Source organism: Arachis hypogaea, chromosome 13 (genome assembly GCF_003086295.3).
Source record: "Arachis hypogaea cultivar Tifrunner chromosome 13, arahy.Tifrunner.gnm2.J5K5, whole genome shotgun sequence".
NCBI lineage: Eukaryota > Viridiplantae > Streptophyta > Magnoliopsida > Fabales > Fabaceae > Arachis > Arachis hypogaea.
This window is the reverse complement of record NC_092048.1, coordinates 144,227,399-144,243,130: the sequence shown is the minus strand read 5'-3', so window position 1 is coordinate 144,243,130 and position 15,732 is coordinate 144,227,399. Positions and strand designations below refer to the sequence as shown.

Genomic DNA, 15,732 nt, shown 5'->3' with positions numbered 1-15,732 from the left:
AATATTTGTTTCTTTACATTTTTTGGATTCAATTAGGTGGAAAATCGAGAAAAACATTTTCTTTTTCGGAAATTTATTGATTGTTATTGAGTGGCTAATTGGCTATTACAAACAGTTGAATCTGCACTACTAGACAGGTTTTTCTTTTATTCGGTTTATCACTATGGCTACTTTAGCAAATATTTGCGTCACTGACCAAACGAAAAAAGAAAAGTGTTAATGATCGGTCTTTCTCTGGTTTTAGTGTCATGGCTTCCTGTCTGTTACAAGTTTTATGCAATTGTTTCTTTAATTTTCTGTAATGTAATCTAAGCAATATTTATTTGGTTCTGATGCAGTTACATGGACAGATGTGCAAGGCGCTTTCTCTGATATATTGCAAAATATTGTCCGTATTTCCTTTCCTTGGAAGCAGCTCGGCCTAGGAGCAAATCTGGAATTCAAGCATTATGTTCTCTGCACATGGCCATAGAGAAGACTAAAAACATTCTTCAGCATTGCACAGAATGTAGTAAACTTTACCTGGTATGATTTATTTCTCCATTATGACCTGATCTCTGGGTATCTGATGATTTTTTTAGCTTGTTCATCAGGTTATTCATTTGTGGCTACTCTAAAGTCATTATCTCACAAACGGCAATACTTACGATGCAGGCTATTACTGCAGATTCTATTCTTCTAAAATTTGAGAGGGCTAAATGTTCTCTCAAAGATGGTCTTAAACGGGTGGAAGATATTGTTCCACAATCTATTGGGTGTCAGGTACTAAACTTGAAGATTGCTGTTTATTAAGGTGCATCATGTCACAAATTTACTGTTGTTGTGTGTGGACAATTTTCTTAAGTGCCTTTGTTTGATTAATATGTTTCAGAGATCTCAGGACGATTGACAATGACTTGGCAAGTGTGATCATTTGACACTTGAATCATACAGAGACGAATTTAATTGGTGCTGATTATGAATTGCATTGCTAGTCAGCAGGAAGATATAGTTTAATCGACTTTCTAATGACCAATAACTTAATTCTTTTTTTTTCATCTATGGTTTTGCGTTGATGCTGCTAGTGAGGTTGGAATTACAAGTCTTCTAGAGGCGCTCTTTGCGTGAAGAGAAGAGCAAAATTCTCGAAAAGAAGGTCAAGAAAGGGCTCGGTGCAGAGGAAGACAAGGCGGAAGGGAAATCAATTTGTTGCTTATCTTTTGCATGCCTTATGAAGAAAATACAAAAAATCAAATTATTTAGAATCATGAGTTTCAGATTGAACAGATGATTTCTCAGGGTTCGTGCCAAACCTTGTTCTCCTCACTGTTGATCAGTGGAATCCATGTGGTAGGATGAGTGGGTGTTCCCGGCTGTGTGTCCAATGTGTCAGGCCTTTGACAGACCAGTTTTCTAAACTTGGTTCCTTTTGTTTTAAGCCAAATGATATGAAATCAGAGCACATGCCCCTTCCCCCTGAAGAGCTAAGGTGCCCAATATCTTTGCAACTTATGTACGATCCTGTAATCATTGCTTCTGGGCAAACTTACGAAAGGTTATGTATAGAAAAATGGTTTAGTGATGGCCACAGCACTTGCCCAAAGACCCAACAGAAGCTCACACATCTCTGTTTGACTCCTAATTACTGTGTGAAAGGTCTTGTTGCTAGTTGGTGTGAACAGAATGGAGTTAATATTCCCGAAGGCCCTCCTGAATCTCTTGATCTTAATTACTGGAGATTGGCATTCAATGAGTCTGAATCCACAAATTCAAGATCTGCAAACAGTGTCAGCTCTTGCAAGTTGAAGGGTATTAAAGTGGTTCCATTAGAAGAAAGGGGTACCTTTGAGGAAATTGGGGGAAATAGGGCTGAAAGTGTGTCTACACAAGAGGAAGATATTGCGCAGTACTCATCTGGAAATCTTGACTGGGCTAATAGTTTGAAAGGAAATGTAAAGTTGAACGATAAGGCTGTTGCTGAGGATGATGAAGAAGCAAGGATTTTTATGGGGCTAATGGCTTCGTTGAGTACTTTTGCGTTTTTACAATCAGCTGTGCGTGAAGGAAATTTGATGGCTCAGGAGCATGGAGCAATGGCTCTTTCACCTGCTGTAATAATGAAGGTTTGCTGCTTCTTTTTTCCCTCTATTTTTAATAGTTTTGAACCATTAATGTAGTTCCTAGTAAACCATTTTATCCTGTTTCACATCATTGGCATATAGCAGCTTTTGTTTGGATTCCTGCACTTGGACAAAAGCTAGCAATATTGTTATTGAAAATGCTTTTATGCTTCATATTGAAAGTAAATTGATTTTATTAAAAAGTATTGATAATGAGTTCCACAGTTTGTCTGATTTATTAGGTAATATGTTTCGATGTAATAATTCTCTCCACTATTCCTTCCACATGCACATGGATATACATAATTTCTGTGGCATTTATGCGCTCTGGTTCTTCATTGTCATATTTAAACAGAAAGAGAATGACGTTATACGTTAGCTTTTCCAAAACATGCATAATATTAACTTATGTTTACTTAAAAATTGTGTTAACATCTGAATATTCACAATTACGTTTAACAAGGTGAAATCATCGACTTAAATTTTATGCTTTTAACTTCTCAACAGAAATAAGGAAATCATGTTGGCGGCAGGAGTATTATCATTGTTGGAGGAAATGGTTTCAAATACTCCTTCGTATGGTTGTGCAACTGCCTTATACGTGAATCTATCTTCCCTTGAAGAGGCCAAGCGTTTGATTGGTATGAGTCAGGCTGTTCAGTTCTTAATCGAGCTTCTTCAAGCTGACACTGATATTCAATGCAAGCAGGATTCTCTCCGTGCTCTCTATAATCTTTCCACTGTAACCTCCAACATTCCTTACCTCCTTTCATCCGGCATCGTTGGCGCTACAAATTCTTCTTGTGGACCAGGCGATTGTAGTGGATAGAAAAATGTATAGCTATTTTGATAAATTTGGCTTCTTCCCAAGATGGGATGGAGGAAATTTTATCGACTCCAGGAATTATAGGCGCATTGGCTTCAATATTGGACACAGGCGAGCTCCTAGAGCAGGAGCAAGCTGTCTCTTGCCTCCTGCTTCTATGCAATAGAAGTGAGAAATGTTGTGAGATGGTGCTACAAGAAGGTGTCATCCCTGCATTGGTTTCAATATCAGTGAATGGAAATCCAAGAGGGAGAGATAAAGCTCAGAAACTCCTGATGCTGTTTCGAGAGCAGCGGCAACGAGACCATCCGCCAGTGCAAGCTGACGCACATCATTGCCCTCCTGAAACTAACGATTTGTCAATGCCGCCTTCTGAAATGAAGCCGCAATGCAAGTCAATGTCTAGAAGTAAGACAGGGAAAGCTTTTAGCTTTTTCTGGAAAAGCAAGAGCTTTTCTGTCTACCAGTGTTAAGCTCCAAAGGTTTGTAACTTGTAAATCTCTGCATTTCGCTTCCAATGGGTGCTGCTTATTTTTTGGTTTCCAAAGCGAAGAAGTGATGTACAGGCCTGTGTAATCTATGGCTTTTGTTCTCTCTCTCTCTCTCTCTCTCTCTCTCTCTTACATTTCTTTTTTTCCGGGGGGTATTTCATCGAGGCTCAAAGTGTAAGATTTGCTTTTTTCCAGCTACGGGCTTACGACAAACCTGAATAATGTAAATTACGGTATTTCTGTTTTGGAAAGAAGCTAAGTAAGCATATTCTCATAAATCCATTTGCTTCAATTCAAGCCTTAACTTCATGCCTCTCCTACGTCGTCTTTGACCCGTAATTATTGGCTCGTAGTGTGCAGAGTGTACATTCTTTTATTAATATCGGTTTCTATGATTAAGATTAAAAGACACTGATATTAAAAGAAGGTTTCTGAACATCCAAACTCTGCATCTGATTTCTGATATTTTTAGTTTTTTTTTTTTGTCTGTTTTCTACTTTAAAACTTAGATTCTTTCTTTCTTACCTTTATTAATTTGATTGAGAACTTTTGGGTGTTAAAAATGTCAAGTTGCCTGATCTGCGGTCAAGAATTGCCTTTACGAAACGGTATCATGTGATGGTTCAGTTGTTGGAGTCAAATATCCAACGTAAGAAATTGTCCTAAGGTGCGAATTCATTCTTAGCACAGTTGCTTCATTTGTGGTTATGTCATCAAGCCAACTTGAACGTAGATCAGAGGGAATCCGTGAAGCACTATCAGAATTCAGGAACATCGTTATTGATGACGATCATGATGATTTGACTTTGTCACACTCAGGATCCAAACATACAGCAACCAAAACTAAAATGGATATTCTTCTCTGTTGGGTGTTGACTTTGCAACATGCAGATGGACGCACCAAGTGCCTATCTTCCCGGAATAATTCCTAGACGAATTATTTTATTTTGTGATAAGTTCTATTGTACCCTCAACACTCAATAGCCCCTTAGCTTCATTGATAAGGAGGCTGCTATGTTATTAATTTCTCAACATCCTATAGTTCTCCTCTATTGTTGGAATTGAAAGATTCACACATAAAAAATCAATAAATTTGTATTATTATACTAAGTAAATCATTGCCTATATATACAATTATACACTGTTAACTCAATAAGTGGTAAGAACGGACTTGATTGCTTTGTTGGACAAAATTAAAATTACAGAGTAACAAGCTACTTTCAAGAATGTTTGGGTAACATTGAAACAAAACTGCAAAACAAATAAATCAATAAAAAAAATACTAGAAATGGAGATTCTAGTTAGCTAGCTAGCTAATTGCATTATTCTTCATGGTTTTCTAGAAACGACCTGGGTTCATGAGCCATGAATCAAACAATTTCAAAAGAACATCACCACCCTTGTTACTTTCACACTTATCATTCTCTTCAACTTCACTTCTTCTATCATCTTGCTTCTTTTCCCCTTCTTCACTAACTTCACACAATTCACCTCCATCAACCTCCTTCTCGTCATCATCATCATGTGGATTGTTCCTTTCTTTGTTACCACTCTCCAGTAATGCCTGCTTGTAAGACCCTTTTGCGCAACTAGGCAACACTGCCGCTGCCTTCTTGTCGTGAGTCCCTTTGATTTCGGCCTCCAATATAGGAGGAAAGTTCTCCAAGGAAATGTATCCAGAAGAAGAAGAAGAATCAACACCTATGGTTTTCTCCTTTGTTCTTATTGAATCTCCACGGCCCCAATAATGATCCAAGATAGAAGCAAAACCATTCAACATTGATATGAAAAGGGTCATTGCCCGTTCTAGCAATGGCACTTTGTGGATCACTGCTAGGACCTTGTTCACTGCCCCATCAAATTTCTCTGGCATGGAGGCTATGATTAGGACTAGTTCATCGACTTTGTCGAAGGCCACCGCAGAGGATGGGAACACTTTCTCGGAGATTTTCTCTGCTGTTATGATGTGATCATCCATGAAGGATAGTATGGCTAGCAATTGGCATTGCATTGCATAAATAAGGGGTGTGGTGGATCTCGAAAGTTTTGCAATTATCCTTCTCAAGTTTGCACCCAATGGACCATTGACATTCTGGGTTTTTCCAATCGCAATTTCTGCCATTGCTATCATGGAAACTCCACATGCATGTAATGGACGTTGCCTTGAACTCATTTTTGTGGTTCTTGTGTTTCCGTTCTGAGAAATCACAAGAGAACAAAACTCATGAACGTGGGACAACACAAATTAATTTTGCATTGGTCTTAATTATGTGTAACTGTTCCTAAATCTTGACATTCTATGGCAAATTTGTTTCATGCATCTCATTATTAATTAATTATTACTATTGTTTTCTGTTTGTTCAATCCATATTATGAAAACCAACGAGAATGAATTCCATTGTAGCGAACAATTAGTAACGCAGTTAATTAAACAATATATCCTTATAAGTAAAAGATAAAATAGTAATTTTTTTAAAAAGAAAAACCATCAAGATTTGATAGAAACGATTGATAAAATCGATCATCTACAAGATTTTGAGACTTACTTGGGAAGGGAGAATGGATGTAGGCATTATTTGTGATATTGGTGCAGAAGCTAGAAGATGATAAGAGTCAGCAAACAGCAAATAAGTTGCCCCTTTCAAATAATGTATAGATCTATCATCATTTCGTTTGCAATGTTGGACCAACTACTTAAATATATACACACAAAATAATTAAAGACCTTATAAGTTCCAAAAATTGAACAATTAACTTGCCCCAAAGTTCATTTTCCTAGCAGCTCGGATATTGAAGTAGTCAAATTTGTATAGAATAAGATAGACATTAATATTCAAATTTATATATAAAAAAAATAGTAAGATATTTTAGTTTTTTCACAAATTTTATTATCCAATTAGTTCTTAAGATTGTATTTTGTTATACAAATTAATTATCTTTTTTTTTACTGAAATTTAATATAACAAAATAAAGTGCTTGTTTCGGCGTCATTATCTTAATAAAAAAAGATTTTTTTAATAATTTTTTTTATTTTTTAACGTGTTTGACAAATTTCTAGTAGTAAAAATAAAAACACTAGAAAAATAAAAAAAATCTTTTTTTTAGAAACTGTCATTTATATTTTTTTAAAAGATATTTTTTTAAAATTATTTTTTCATATAATAAATAAACAAAAAGTACTTTTATATTGTTATACCTAAATATAATTGATAAATAAAAAAATATTAAAATATAAAATTATTTTTACTTTTTCATAAAATCTTTTAAAAGAAAATAACTCTGAAATTTTTTTTTTAAAAGTTCCGCCCAAAAAATTAGAGAATAATTTGATAATTAAAATTTGTGATATGTGATATACTGATATCTCTAAAATAAAAATAAAGTTTTTAATAAAATTTACAACGTAGATTTTGAAACAAATGCAATAACTTGCTCCCTCTCAGTTTAGGAGGCCAGTCTTCAGCAGAGAGTATTTACTATTTAAGACTCTGAAAGGTCCAACTTGCGGTTTCTTTTCTTTCGGTTTCACTTGATGGATTCGATGGCAACACTTCCAATAGTGCAATATGAAGAAAAGATCATTGAAACTGTTGAGCGCAATCCCGTCGTTGTTGTCATCGGAGAAACCGGTTCCGGAAAGAGCACCCAGCTCTCTCAGATGCTCTACCGCCGCGGCTACGCCGATTCCGCCAGAATCGCCATCACTCAGCCCCGCCGTGTCGCTGCGGTCACCGTCGCAAGGTAATTAACCAACTCCTCTCTCTCTCTCTCTCCACTAAAATCCCAAACAAATTTCTGAGCTTCGCTTTCGCTAAAATACGCCGTCGTTTTGGCTCTTACTTCATCGCAGGCGCGTTGCGCAGGAGCTTGGCGTTCAGCTTGGAGAGGAAGTTGGATATGCCATTCGATTCGAGGATAGAACTTCACACCGCACGCGCATAAAGTAATGGCATTCTATAATTCTTTGTTCACCGTTTGAGTTGGTTTGGCTTTTATTTCAATTGGTTTCTGACTGGATGAATGGTGGCGATTGATTTGATTTTATTTGATTTTGGTTAGATATCTTACCGACGGGGTTCTGCTCCGCGAGAGTCTGGTGAATCCTGAGCTGAATGAGTATTCTGTCATCATATTGGACGAAGCTCATGAACGGAGCTTGAACACGTAAGAGTTAAGACATGTTGCATTTCAGTTGTATCTGCAGACTTTGTAGTATAGTCCGAGGTGTTAGCTTTGGATTGTATATTTGTTTGAATCAGTGGAGTTTGTTTATGCAATCTTGATTGGTATTTTGTTTCAGGGATATATTGATGGGGCTGATGAAACGCTTGGCTAAAATTCGTACTTCCAATCTCAAAGTCTTGATCACATCGGCCACTCTTGATGGTGATAAAGTTTCAAATTTCTTTAGGGACTGTCCTGTGTTGACCATCCCAGGAAAACTGTACCCGGTTGAGATACTTTATAGCAAGGAGCGTCCGTCAAGCTATCTTGAGTCTTCTCTGAAAACGGCTATTGGTATGAAATGACATGTTAACCTCAGCTGCATTGCAATGTATATTGGTTTAAATTGTATCAATTGTTAATAATCTTTCTAGCAAGGGTGTATAACTAAAATTTTCTGATTGCATTTTGATGGATTCATGCATAACATATTAACATGTCTATTTATCATGTATTGAGATAACGTCTCATGAAAACTGGTCTTTTCTTCGAGGAAGAAGATGATCATGGTTAAAATAATTGTATTGGTTTTGCAGATATACATGTTCGTGAACCGGAAGGGGATGTCTTGATATTCATGACTGGACAGGTGAACTTTTCATCATATGGTATTTACCTTATACTCTAGAGTGTAATTTCAATCCTTTATTTTCTAAAATGACGCAATGGTTGAGCATGCCTAAATAATTTCACAGGATGATATAGAGAAATTGGTATCTAAGTTAGAAGATAAAGTTCGGTCTTTGGAGGAAGGTTCTTGCATGGATGCTATAATCCTCCCCCTACATGGTTCCTTGCCACCTGAATTGCAGGCTAGTAAACTTTGTTCTGATTCAATCTTCCTAATTGAGAACTGTGCTTACCACTGGCTTGAGTTATTCAGTGCAAGTTGCAAATACTATAACTTCTATATGAACCAATATAAAGTATATCTTGGAAGGTATAATGGACATAGTTCTTAGGCTTTTGGAAATAAGTTAGTAACAAACTGCAGTGAGGGAATTCTCTAGGTATTTCCGCTTTCAAGTTGCTGTTTATCATGTTTGTTTCCTAATCATATGCAAAAGAATATTACTCAGCCTGAAATTAAAAATTAGATGCATGTGATTGCTCTTTGTTTTGGGACTATGCAACAGTTATGTTTGAGGTATTCATCAAAACTAAAGATCCAGATAATATATATTTTTCATGCATTTTAAGCTCATCCGTATCTTGTATAATCTTACAGGTGCGTGTATTTAGTCCCCCACCTCCAAGCTGTAGGCGAATTATTGTTGCAACAAACATTGCTGAAACTTCTTTGACTGTTGACGGTGTTGTGTAAGGGAACTAATATTTTGTCAAAGTTTATTGTTTTAAAATTAAAACTTCAGTGGATGTGTTGCTTATTGCAGACCAAGGGAACTGTTATTACTTACTGTAATAATAATTTAAATGATTCTTATTTCTCTGCAGTGTTCAGTGTAGCTATTTATTATTGTATTTGTCAGAAAAAGCCTAAACTTGTTTGAAATGACAACCCGATAATTCATTTCTTGAATGTGATAAGAAGCTGATTAATGCCATGATTAAACTATTTCTGTAAAAGCAGTGTGAATATCACCTAGGGCAGCACCCTGAAGAGGATGAAAATATTGTCGCCAAAACAAGAATGAGTGCTCAATATATGGTATAGCTGACAATGCATTTTTTTTCTTTTGACACAGTGGAAAATCACATGCAGTAATGTGGTGTTAGTTTAACTTGTTCTTTAAAATGCATGTCTTTTTCTTTTTTAAATTTGTAATGCAAATTCCTATACAAAGAAAATAAATTAATGATATTCTAATTCCTTTGCATTTTATGAGATGCAATTTTTTGTTTATTTTTTATTTTATTTATGATGAATGCCCATCACAATTGAATGTGTGCATTTCTTGATTTGATTGTACATAGAAATAGTTTTCTTGTTTAGATCAAGCACAATAAGTTGTCTCCTTACGGTTTCTGAACATATCTTGTGAATTTTAGGTATGTTATTGACTCTGGGTATGTAAAGCAAAGGCAGTATAATCCATCTACCGGCATGTATTCTCTTGATATTGTTCAAATTAGCAAGTAAGCATCATTATTACCATTTCATTTTGACTTGAAGCATGGATGCAGTGATGCAATGCTTTTACAGTCCAGGAAGCAATTTATGTGCTTTAAAAGTAATATCTTAAATTGCAGAGTGCAAGCAAATCAGCGTGCAGGCCGAGCAGGACGAACCCGTCCTGGAAAATGCTACCGTCTGTATCCTTCCCAAGTTTACAATGATGAGTTCTTGGATGTTACTGTTCCCGAAATACAGAGATCTTCTCTTGCTGGTAGTGTTCTTTACTTGAAGTCATTGGACCTTCCAGATATTGACATCCTGAAATTTGATTTTCTTGATCCTCCTTCATGTAAGATACTTTTTTCTTATTTGAAAGTTTACTAAATTATTCTTTTTTTCTTTCTTAGTAATGTTAAATAACTGAACTTGATTCTCATTTGATTGTGGTAAGTTGCTTTATTTCTTTTTCTTTTTTCACTTGTTATTTCAAAAGTTTTTGAATTCTTTCTGTGGCTTCTTCAATGGTGTTCTACTGTTACCCTTGTTCTTTTTATCGGCCCAGAGTTCTGTTCCCAACTGATTTTAATGCATATGTTTAGTTTCTCTTGATTTTAATCTTCCTGTTCCATCTTCCATGACAGATAGTGATTTAGTGGATTTTACTCGACTATAACTTGGTGATGAATGACTGCTTTTCTGCAGCTGAGTCCTTACAAGATGCCTTGAAGCAATTATATCTGATTGATGCTATTGATGAAAATGGTGCAATTACAAGTATTGGACAGAAAATGGCTGGTAGTTATTTCCCCTTTTCTTTTTTTGGTTGAATTTTAAATTAGTCTGGAGAAATCATGCATTTCACTATCATTATCTTCATCATGAGATGTCAGTCTGAATGAGTATTTCAACAAGTTCCTTGTGCACTATTTTCTTTCTAACTTTATTAATTTTAATTTTAATTTTTTGTTTTAAAATTCTATGCAGAGCTTCCATTAGAACCTTCCTTATCACGAACCTTGATGGAGGCAAATGATTATGGTTGCATACCTGAGGCTTTGACTGTTGCTGCCATGTTATCAGCTGAAACTACATTGCTACCAGGGCGGAGGTTCTCTCTCTCATTCTCTCTCTCTCTCTCATGCATTTTCAACTAGATAACAAACCATTCTCTTTCCTTTTGCATAAATGCACAAAACTTGTGTATATTAAGGCATTTTATTTTTCCTGGCTTATAGAAATCGTGATAGCTGATGATATATTACTATTGAAAGAATTAAGAGAGGAGATAATGAAAAGATAGAGCTGCAGAGATAGGCTTTGGAATCACATGATTTCAAAAGTAGAAGTAACATAGAGTATTGGGAATGTAAAAAAAAAAATATCAAGGTACAAAAATTGTAGCTTAGAGGTAAAATCAGGGAAGATATTATACCACAAGTCACATATCTGTGAAAAGATAATATACCACAAAAATTGTGTTGATTAGTTTGACATCCTAGGATCAAGGACAAATGCATTAGAGGAAGAGCTCATATGGGACCTATTTTGAAAAGATGGTATAATTTCGCCTTAAGTGATATGCACGTGTTTGGAGAAGTTCTGTAAAAGTCCCAACAGGAAGGGTAGATTTGGTGAAAGGTAACAAAGAGCAAGTTAGAAGGTGAATCATCAAAAGGGTTTAAAGACTTTTGCATGTTTAACAATTGATATCATTTATGAAATAATCTAATCTATGTAGTTAATCCCATCTAGAGGGATTAGACTTTCTTTTGTTGTTACAGAATCCTCTCTCATAAACATAAAGTTAACCGTGCTGCAAATTCACACTTTGTCTCTGAAAAGCCTCAGCCATGTTGGTCTTTCCTTTCAGTTTATGGACAAAGTACCTCTTATCCACAAGTCTTGCACACTCTTAAAATGAAAAAAAAAAATTATTTCTTGGTCCTGTCTAAAGTGTGGATGCTAACACCATCACACAAGTGACGAGGTTAGCATTCCCTACAAATAAATACACATGATTGAATTTTAACAGACTGCATCTTATAAAACATGTTTTACAATAGTAATGGATGGATAATGCATATAGCAACTATCAAAATTCTGGAATATGCCTTGCATGTAGTTTTGTGCAGTTTCCTTTTTCAAGGACTGACTGACTGAGCTGTTACAACTTTCCACTGATTCAGCAAAACTGAGAAAAAGAGGAAACACCCAGAGCCCAACCTTCCTGATGGCTTTGGCTTGGGTGATCACATACAATTGCTGCAGATATTTGAGTGCTGGGATCAAACTGATTATGACATTGGTTGGTGCAAAGACAATGGCTTACAGGTAACCCTAGGAAGTCTGTTGATGAATATTTAGTCTCAAGTTTACCACTCTTGTGGAGTATTAGGGTATTCCTTGTCACATAATCAAAACAGCTGGCTGTGCAGATATATAAGATCTTCCTGGCTTTGGATAAAGACATTTATTGTTAGTTCTTGATGTTGATGAGAATGCATGTTTGCAGTTCTACTTCACTAACATTCATCTAAAATTTCCTGTTTTCAGGAGTCCCATATAAAATACGAAGAGAAACACATCTTAGACATTTTTTTGGGTGTTTTACTTAATGAATGGTATATGTGATTATTCTGGAATTAACTAATTGCAGGTGCGAGGGATGCTGTTTGTTAGAGATGTCCGTAAGCAGTTATCTCAGATAATGCAGAAAATAGCAAAAGGTTTGTGTTCCATATTCCTGAGGAAACTGCATGCAGAAAGTGACTTTTTGCCTGATTTTGAAATTTTTTGTTTAATGGATTATTTTTGAAACTCATGTGGCAATTTGTGCATTTAAAAGAAGTGTGAAATAGTGGTTGACTGAAATTTAAATGGGACATGTTGTACTTGCTCTTTTCTGTCTGCTTCCAGTTCATCCTACTTCTGTTGATGTGAACTTGGGTAATTTTGTTGAATGATTTATGAATAGAATGAAGTTTTGAACATTAATTTTAGAACGTCAGTTTTAGATTTATATTCATCAACAGTAATGTTGCTTGAACAAGTTGTGTTTACTGTAATGTCTTTTGGGGCTCTGGAGCTCAATTTACATTTCCCCTAATGTCATCTTGGGATCAGGCATTCCGAACATACTTTCTAAGCGTTGCTTTGTACGGTGTAGACTGTAGAATACACTTTCTGTTGAAAACTAAATAGTATACGTTCATACTAACAGTTGGATCTATTTGGTTTGACAATAAAGCATCTTCAAGTTGAGAACTGTGTTAGTCTCCTTTGCACATAATTATCTTATAATCCAAGGGTATCCTGGTCAAATCTCTTTTTGTTACTTGTCATGCATGCTTAAACTAATAAAAGTGGATAGAAAGTAATTGATGGTTTTCTTGCATTCAGGGCTCAGTTTGTTGTTTCCAGTATTATCATGCTGTTTTCAGTAAAGATCTACAGAAACTATTGGTTTCCACTTTAGCATATGATGATATCCAATCTAATATTACCCCTTTGTCAAAAAAGATAAATAATAATAAAATAATAATAAAAGTGGAATTACATCACGGGGAAAGAATATCTCTTTTCTTTTGTGTGTGTGTATTTCCTTCTCCTGTTTCCCTTTCCTCCCCTTTACTTACATTTTTCAACCTTGCAATAGGACCACTCGATAGGAGAAGGGGAGAGTCTCGACAGGATTATCGAAATTTGAGGAAGGCTCTATGTGTGGGATATGCAAATCAGCTGGCTGAAAGGAAAATGCATCACAATGGTTATCGAACTTTGGGTTTTCAAGGCCAAGTAGTCCAGGTAATATTAATAAGAGCAAGTTTACTCACTACCCATCAACTTAAGCTTTTGGAATAGATAGTTCTTGACCGATCACTTGCTATTGCATGTCACATTGCTTTTAGCAACACATTGCTAAATATTATTTCATGTTGTGTTGGCGAGCTTTGACTTTTATACTTTTTATTCTTTCAATGGCTTCCCTTAAATCCATACACTTCCCTGTTTTCAATTTTAACTAAATGATAGATATTTAGATACCTGAATCTGTAATGTGTACTAGGTACATCCATCGTCTGTTCTGAAAGCTGATGATCTGGGGAAGTTTCCAGACTATGTTGTGTACCATGAGCTAATTGCAACTCCACGTCCATACATGAGAAATGTATGTTCTGTTGAGATGAGATGGGTTGTACCTGTTATTAACAAGCTTAAGACACTTGACGTATACAAACTAAGGTAACTCAATTTGATGTCTCTGAGCTTTGAACAAAATACCGCAATTGGAGCTTTTTTCTTTTTCCCTTCTTTTCGGTTTTAAAAGGATGCGATTGTTGACACTAATTCCATTGTCTGAATCAGTGGTGGAACTGGTCCTGTTGAGGAGGAGAACGAGAGAAATATACCAGATTTGCCGAAAAAAAATGTTGAAGTTACTGCTGGTGTTGATGACAGTGAAAGTAGAATCCAAGCGGCTAGAGAACGATTTCTTGCTCGTAAAGGCAAGAAATGAGCGAAGTGAGATGATGATCGGTGCTAAAATTTCTGAAAGGACACTGGACCAAGATAAAATGAGACTTCAATGTTGTTACCATTTCTATTTTGTGCTCTGATGTTAACATTGGAAATTTGACCAAGAACAAGTGATGTTGGGCTTGGTATGGCTATGAAAGTTGTGAGTGGCTGAAAAAGTATATATACTTTTGTTCACCATGTATAATATTAATTATCATGTCATGATCTTGGGCACTGAAATGTTCCCAAAGTTGGGGAAGAAAAGAAGAAATAGGACGGGAAGGGAGTGAACAAACTCCATATCCTTTTGACAAGTAATTGAACAACTAGCAGGGATTTTGGAATGCAACTGTAACTACAGACGTCATGTTGATAACTGGATATAGTTAATTTTTAATGGCACTTCTACAAGAAAGTTCTAATTTTTATTTGTGATATTGAAACATTCTTGGAAGTCGGTCTATGTATCTATTCTCTAGTTCTAAATAAGATTATCTTGAATTTTCAAATTAGCCTTACCAGCAAGTTATTGTAAAGTGCTACTGTTATAACCAAAATTGTACTGTTTCGTTTCGTAGGTGTTAATCATCGTTGTTAAAGGGCAATACTACACAATTTCAATGTTCCATTTCTGACAAAGTGCGAATTCGAATTTGATTCAAGCAACAATCGTTTCTTTCTTGTAAGGTGATTAGGGGAACAAGTTTTTCGGTGCTATCAACACTAATGTTATTTTCATATAAGGACCACATACGCATACGCATACGCATGCTATGCTTATAACAGTATCCAAAGTTTCTAAGTGTTATCCAGATTTAGTCAGCAATCAGCATCGCCTTTTTAGTTTTCATTAGCATTATTCAATGAATCATCCAAATAAAAGATAAAATTATGAATAAAGAAAAAAATGAAAAACTCATAAAATGACAAAGGAATAATTACACAAAATGATCAATCACTCGAAAATTGGAAAAGCAATGTTTGTGGAATCAGTCTGCGTCGTCGACTATGAAAATATTTTAATCATCTGTTGACTCCATTATTGAGCACGTTTAGATTGGAAATACTTAGGTGCAGCATATAGTACTCCAGATTTTATTATGAGATTAATTTTTATAAACGATAACTAATAAGTTTTAAATTGTCAGGTAATAAAAATTTCAAGAAAATAACGAATTATGATGTGTAATGGGCTAATTTTATTAGCTGAAAGTGCACAAAATTAACATTTTTCATTCTATAATTGTAGTCTTTGCAGAGTTACGACTTACGAATTCTTATAAATAGCATTACCCACCATCATCAAGAAGGTTTAACTTGACTCGAGATAATATACTTTTACTTTTTTTTTTTTAATAAATCACGTGAAATGCTTCAGTTTCCTGCAATACATTTTTTAACCGTAAGTCATTGAAGTGTATTATTACATGTTCTGATTTGAGATAGAATATCCACTTTCATCTGCAGTTATATACAAAAAACAATAGTAATATTGAA

At 35.4% G+C, this 15,732-nt stretch overlaps 3 protein-coding genes and 1 pseudogene across 3 annotated transcripts in view; 3 read left to right on the top strand and 1 right to left on the bottom strand.

The window, feature by feature from the left end:
- The window catches only part of LOC112784043 (probable pre-mRNA-splicing factor ATP-dependent RNA helicase DEAH4), an 11,050-nt gene extending 10,161 nt beyond the window's left edge, over nucleotides 1–889 (top strand). Inside the window, exons 18-19 of the mRNA XM_025827137.2 lie at nucleotides 594–762; nucleotides 872–889. Of these exons, the coding sequence (XP_025682922.1) occupies nucleotides 594–762; nucleotides 872–889 (187 nt within the window). The remainder of the gene's footprint in view (nucleotides 1–593; nucleotides 763–871) is intronic.
- Nucleotides 890–1,334: 445 nt separating this feature from the next.
- On the top strand, nucleotides 1,335–3,694 carry LOC112784033 (U-box domain-containing protein 6-like; annotated as a pseudogene).
- A 187-nt stretch (nucleotides 3,695–3,881) lies between these two features.
- Nucleotides 3,882–6,227, bottom strand: LOC112792579 (uncharacterized). Its single transcript, XM_025835872.3, has 2 exons — nucleotides 5,963–6,227; nucleotides 3,882–5,613 (listed from the first exon to the last, which is right to left on the bottom strand). Exons 1-2 carry the CDS (start codon nucleotides 5,987–5,989, stop codon nucleotides 4,756–4,758), a joined length of 885 nt encoding a protein of 294 aa, XP_025691657.1. The 5' UTR covers nucleotides 5,990–6,227; the 3' UTR covers nucleotides 3,882–4,755.
- A 590-nt stretch (nucleotides 6,228–6,817) lies between these two features.
- LOC112792578 (probable pre-mRNA-splicing factor ATP-dependent RNA helicase DEAH4) lies at nucleotides 6,818–14,744 on the top strand. The gene is made up of 16 exons (XM_025835871.2): nucleotides 6,818–7,157; nucleotides 7,267–7,359; nucleotides 7,476–7,580; nucleotides 7,717–7,934; nucleotides 8,177–8,229; nucleotides 8,336–8,452; nucleotides 8,869–8,960; nucleotides 9,651–9,737; nucleotides 9,852–10,066; nucleotides 10,420–10,512; nucleotides 10,702–10,825; nucleotides 11,904–12,048; nucleotides 12,374–12,443; nucleotides 13,373–13,521; nucleotides 13,784–13,959; nucleotides 14,083–14,744. The coding sequence occupies exons 1-16, from the start codon at nucleotides 6,949–6,951 to the stop codon at nucleotides 14,231–14,233; spliced, it is 2,097 nt and encodes a 698-aa protein (XP_025691656.1). The 5' UTR covers nucleotides 6,818–6,948; the 3' UTR covers nucleotides 14,234–14,744.
- Nucleotides 14,745–15,732: the final 988 nt, after the last annotated feature.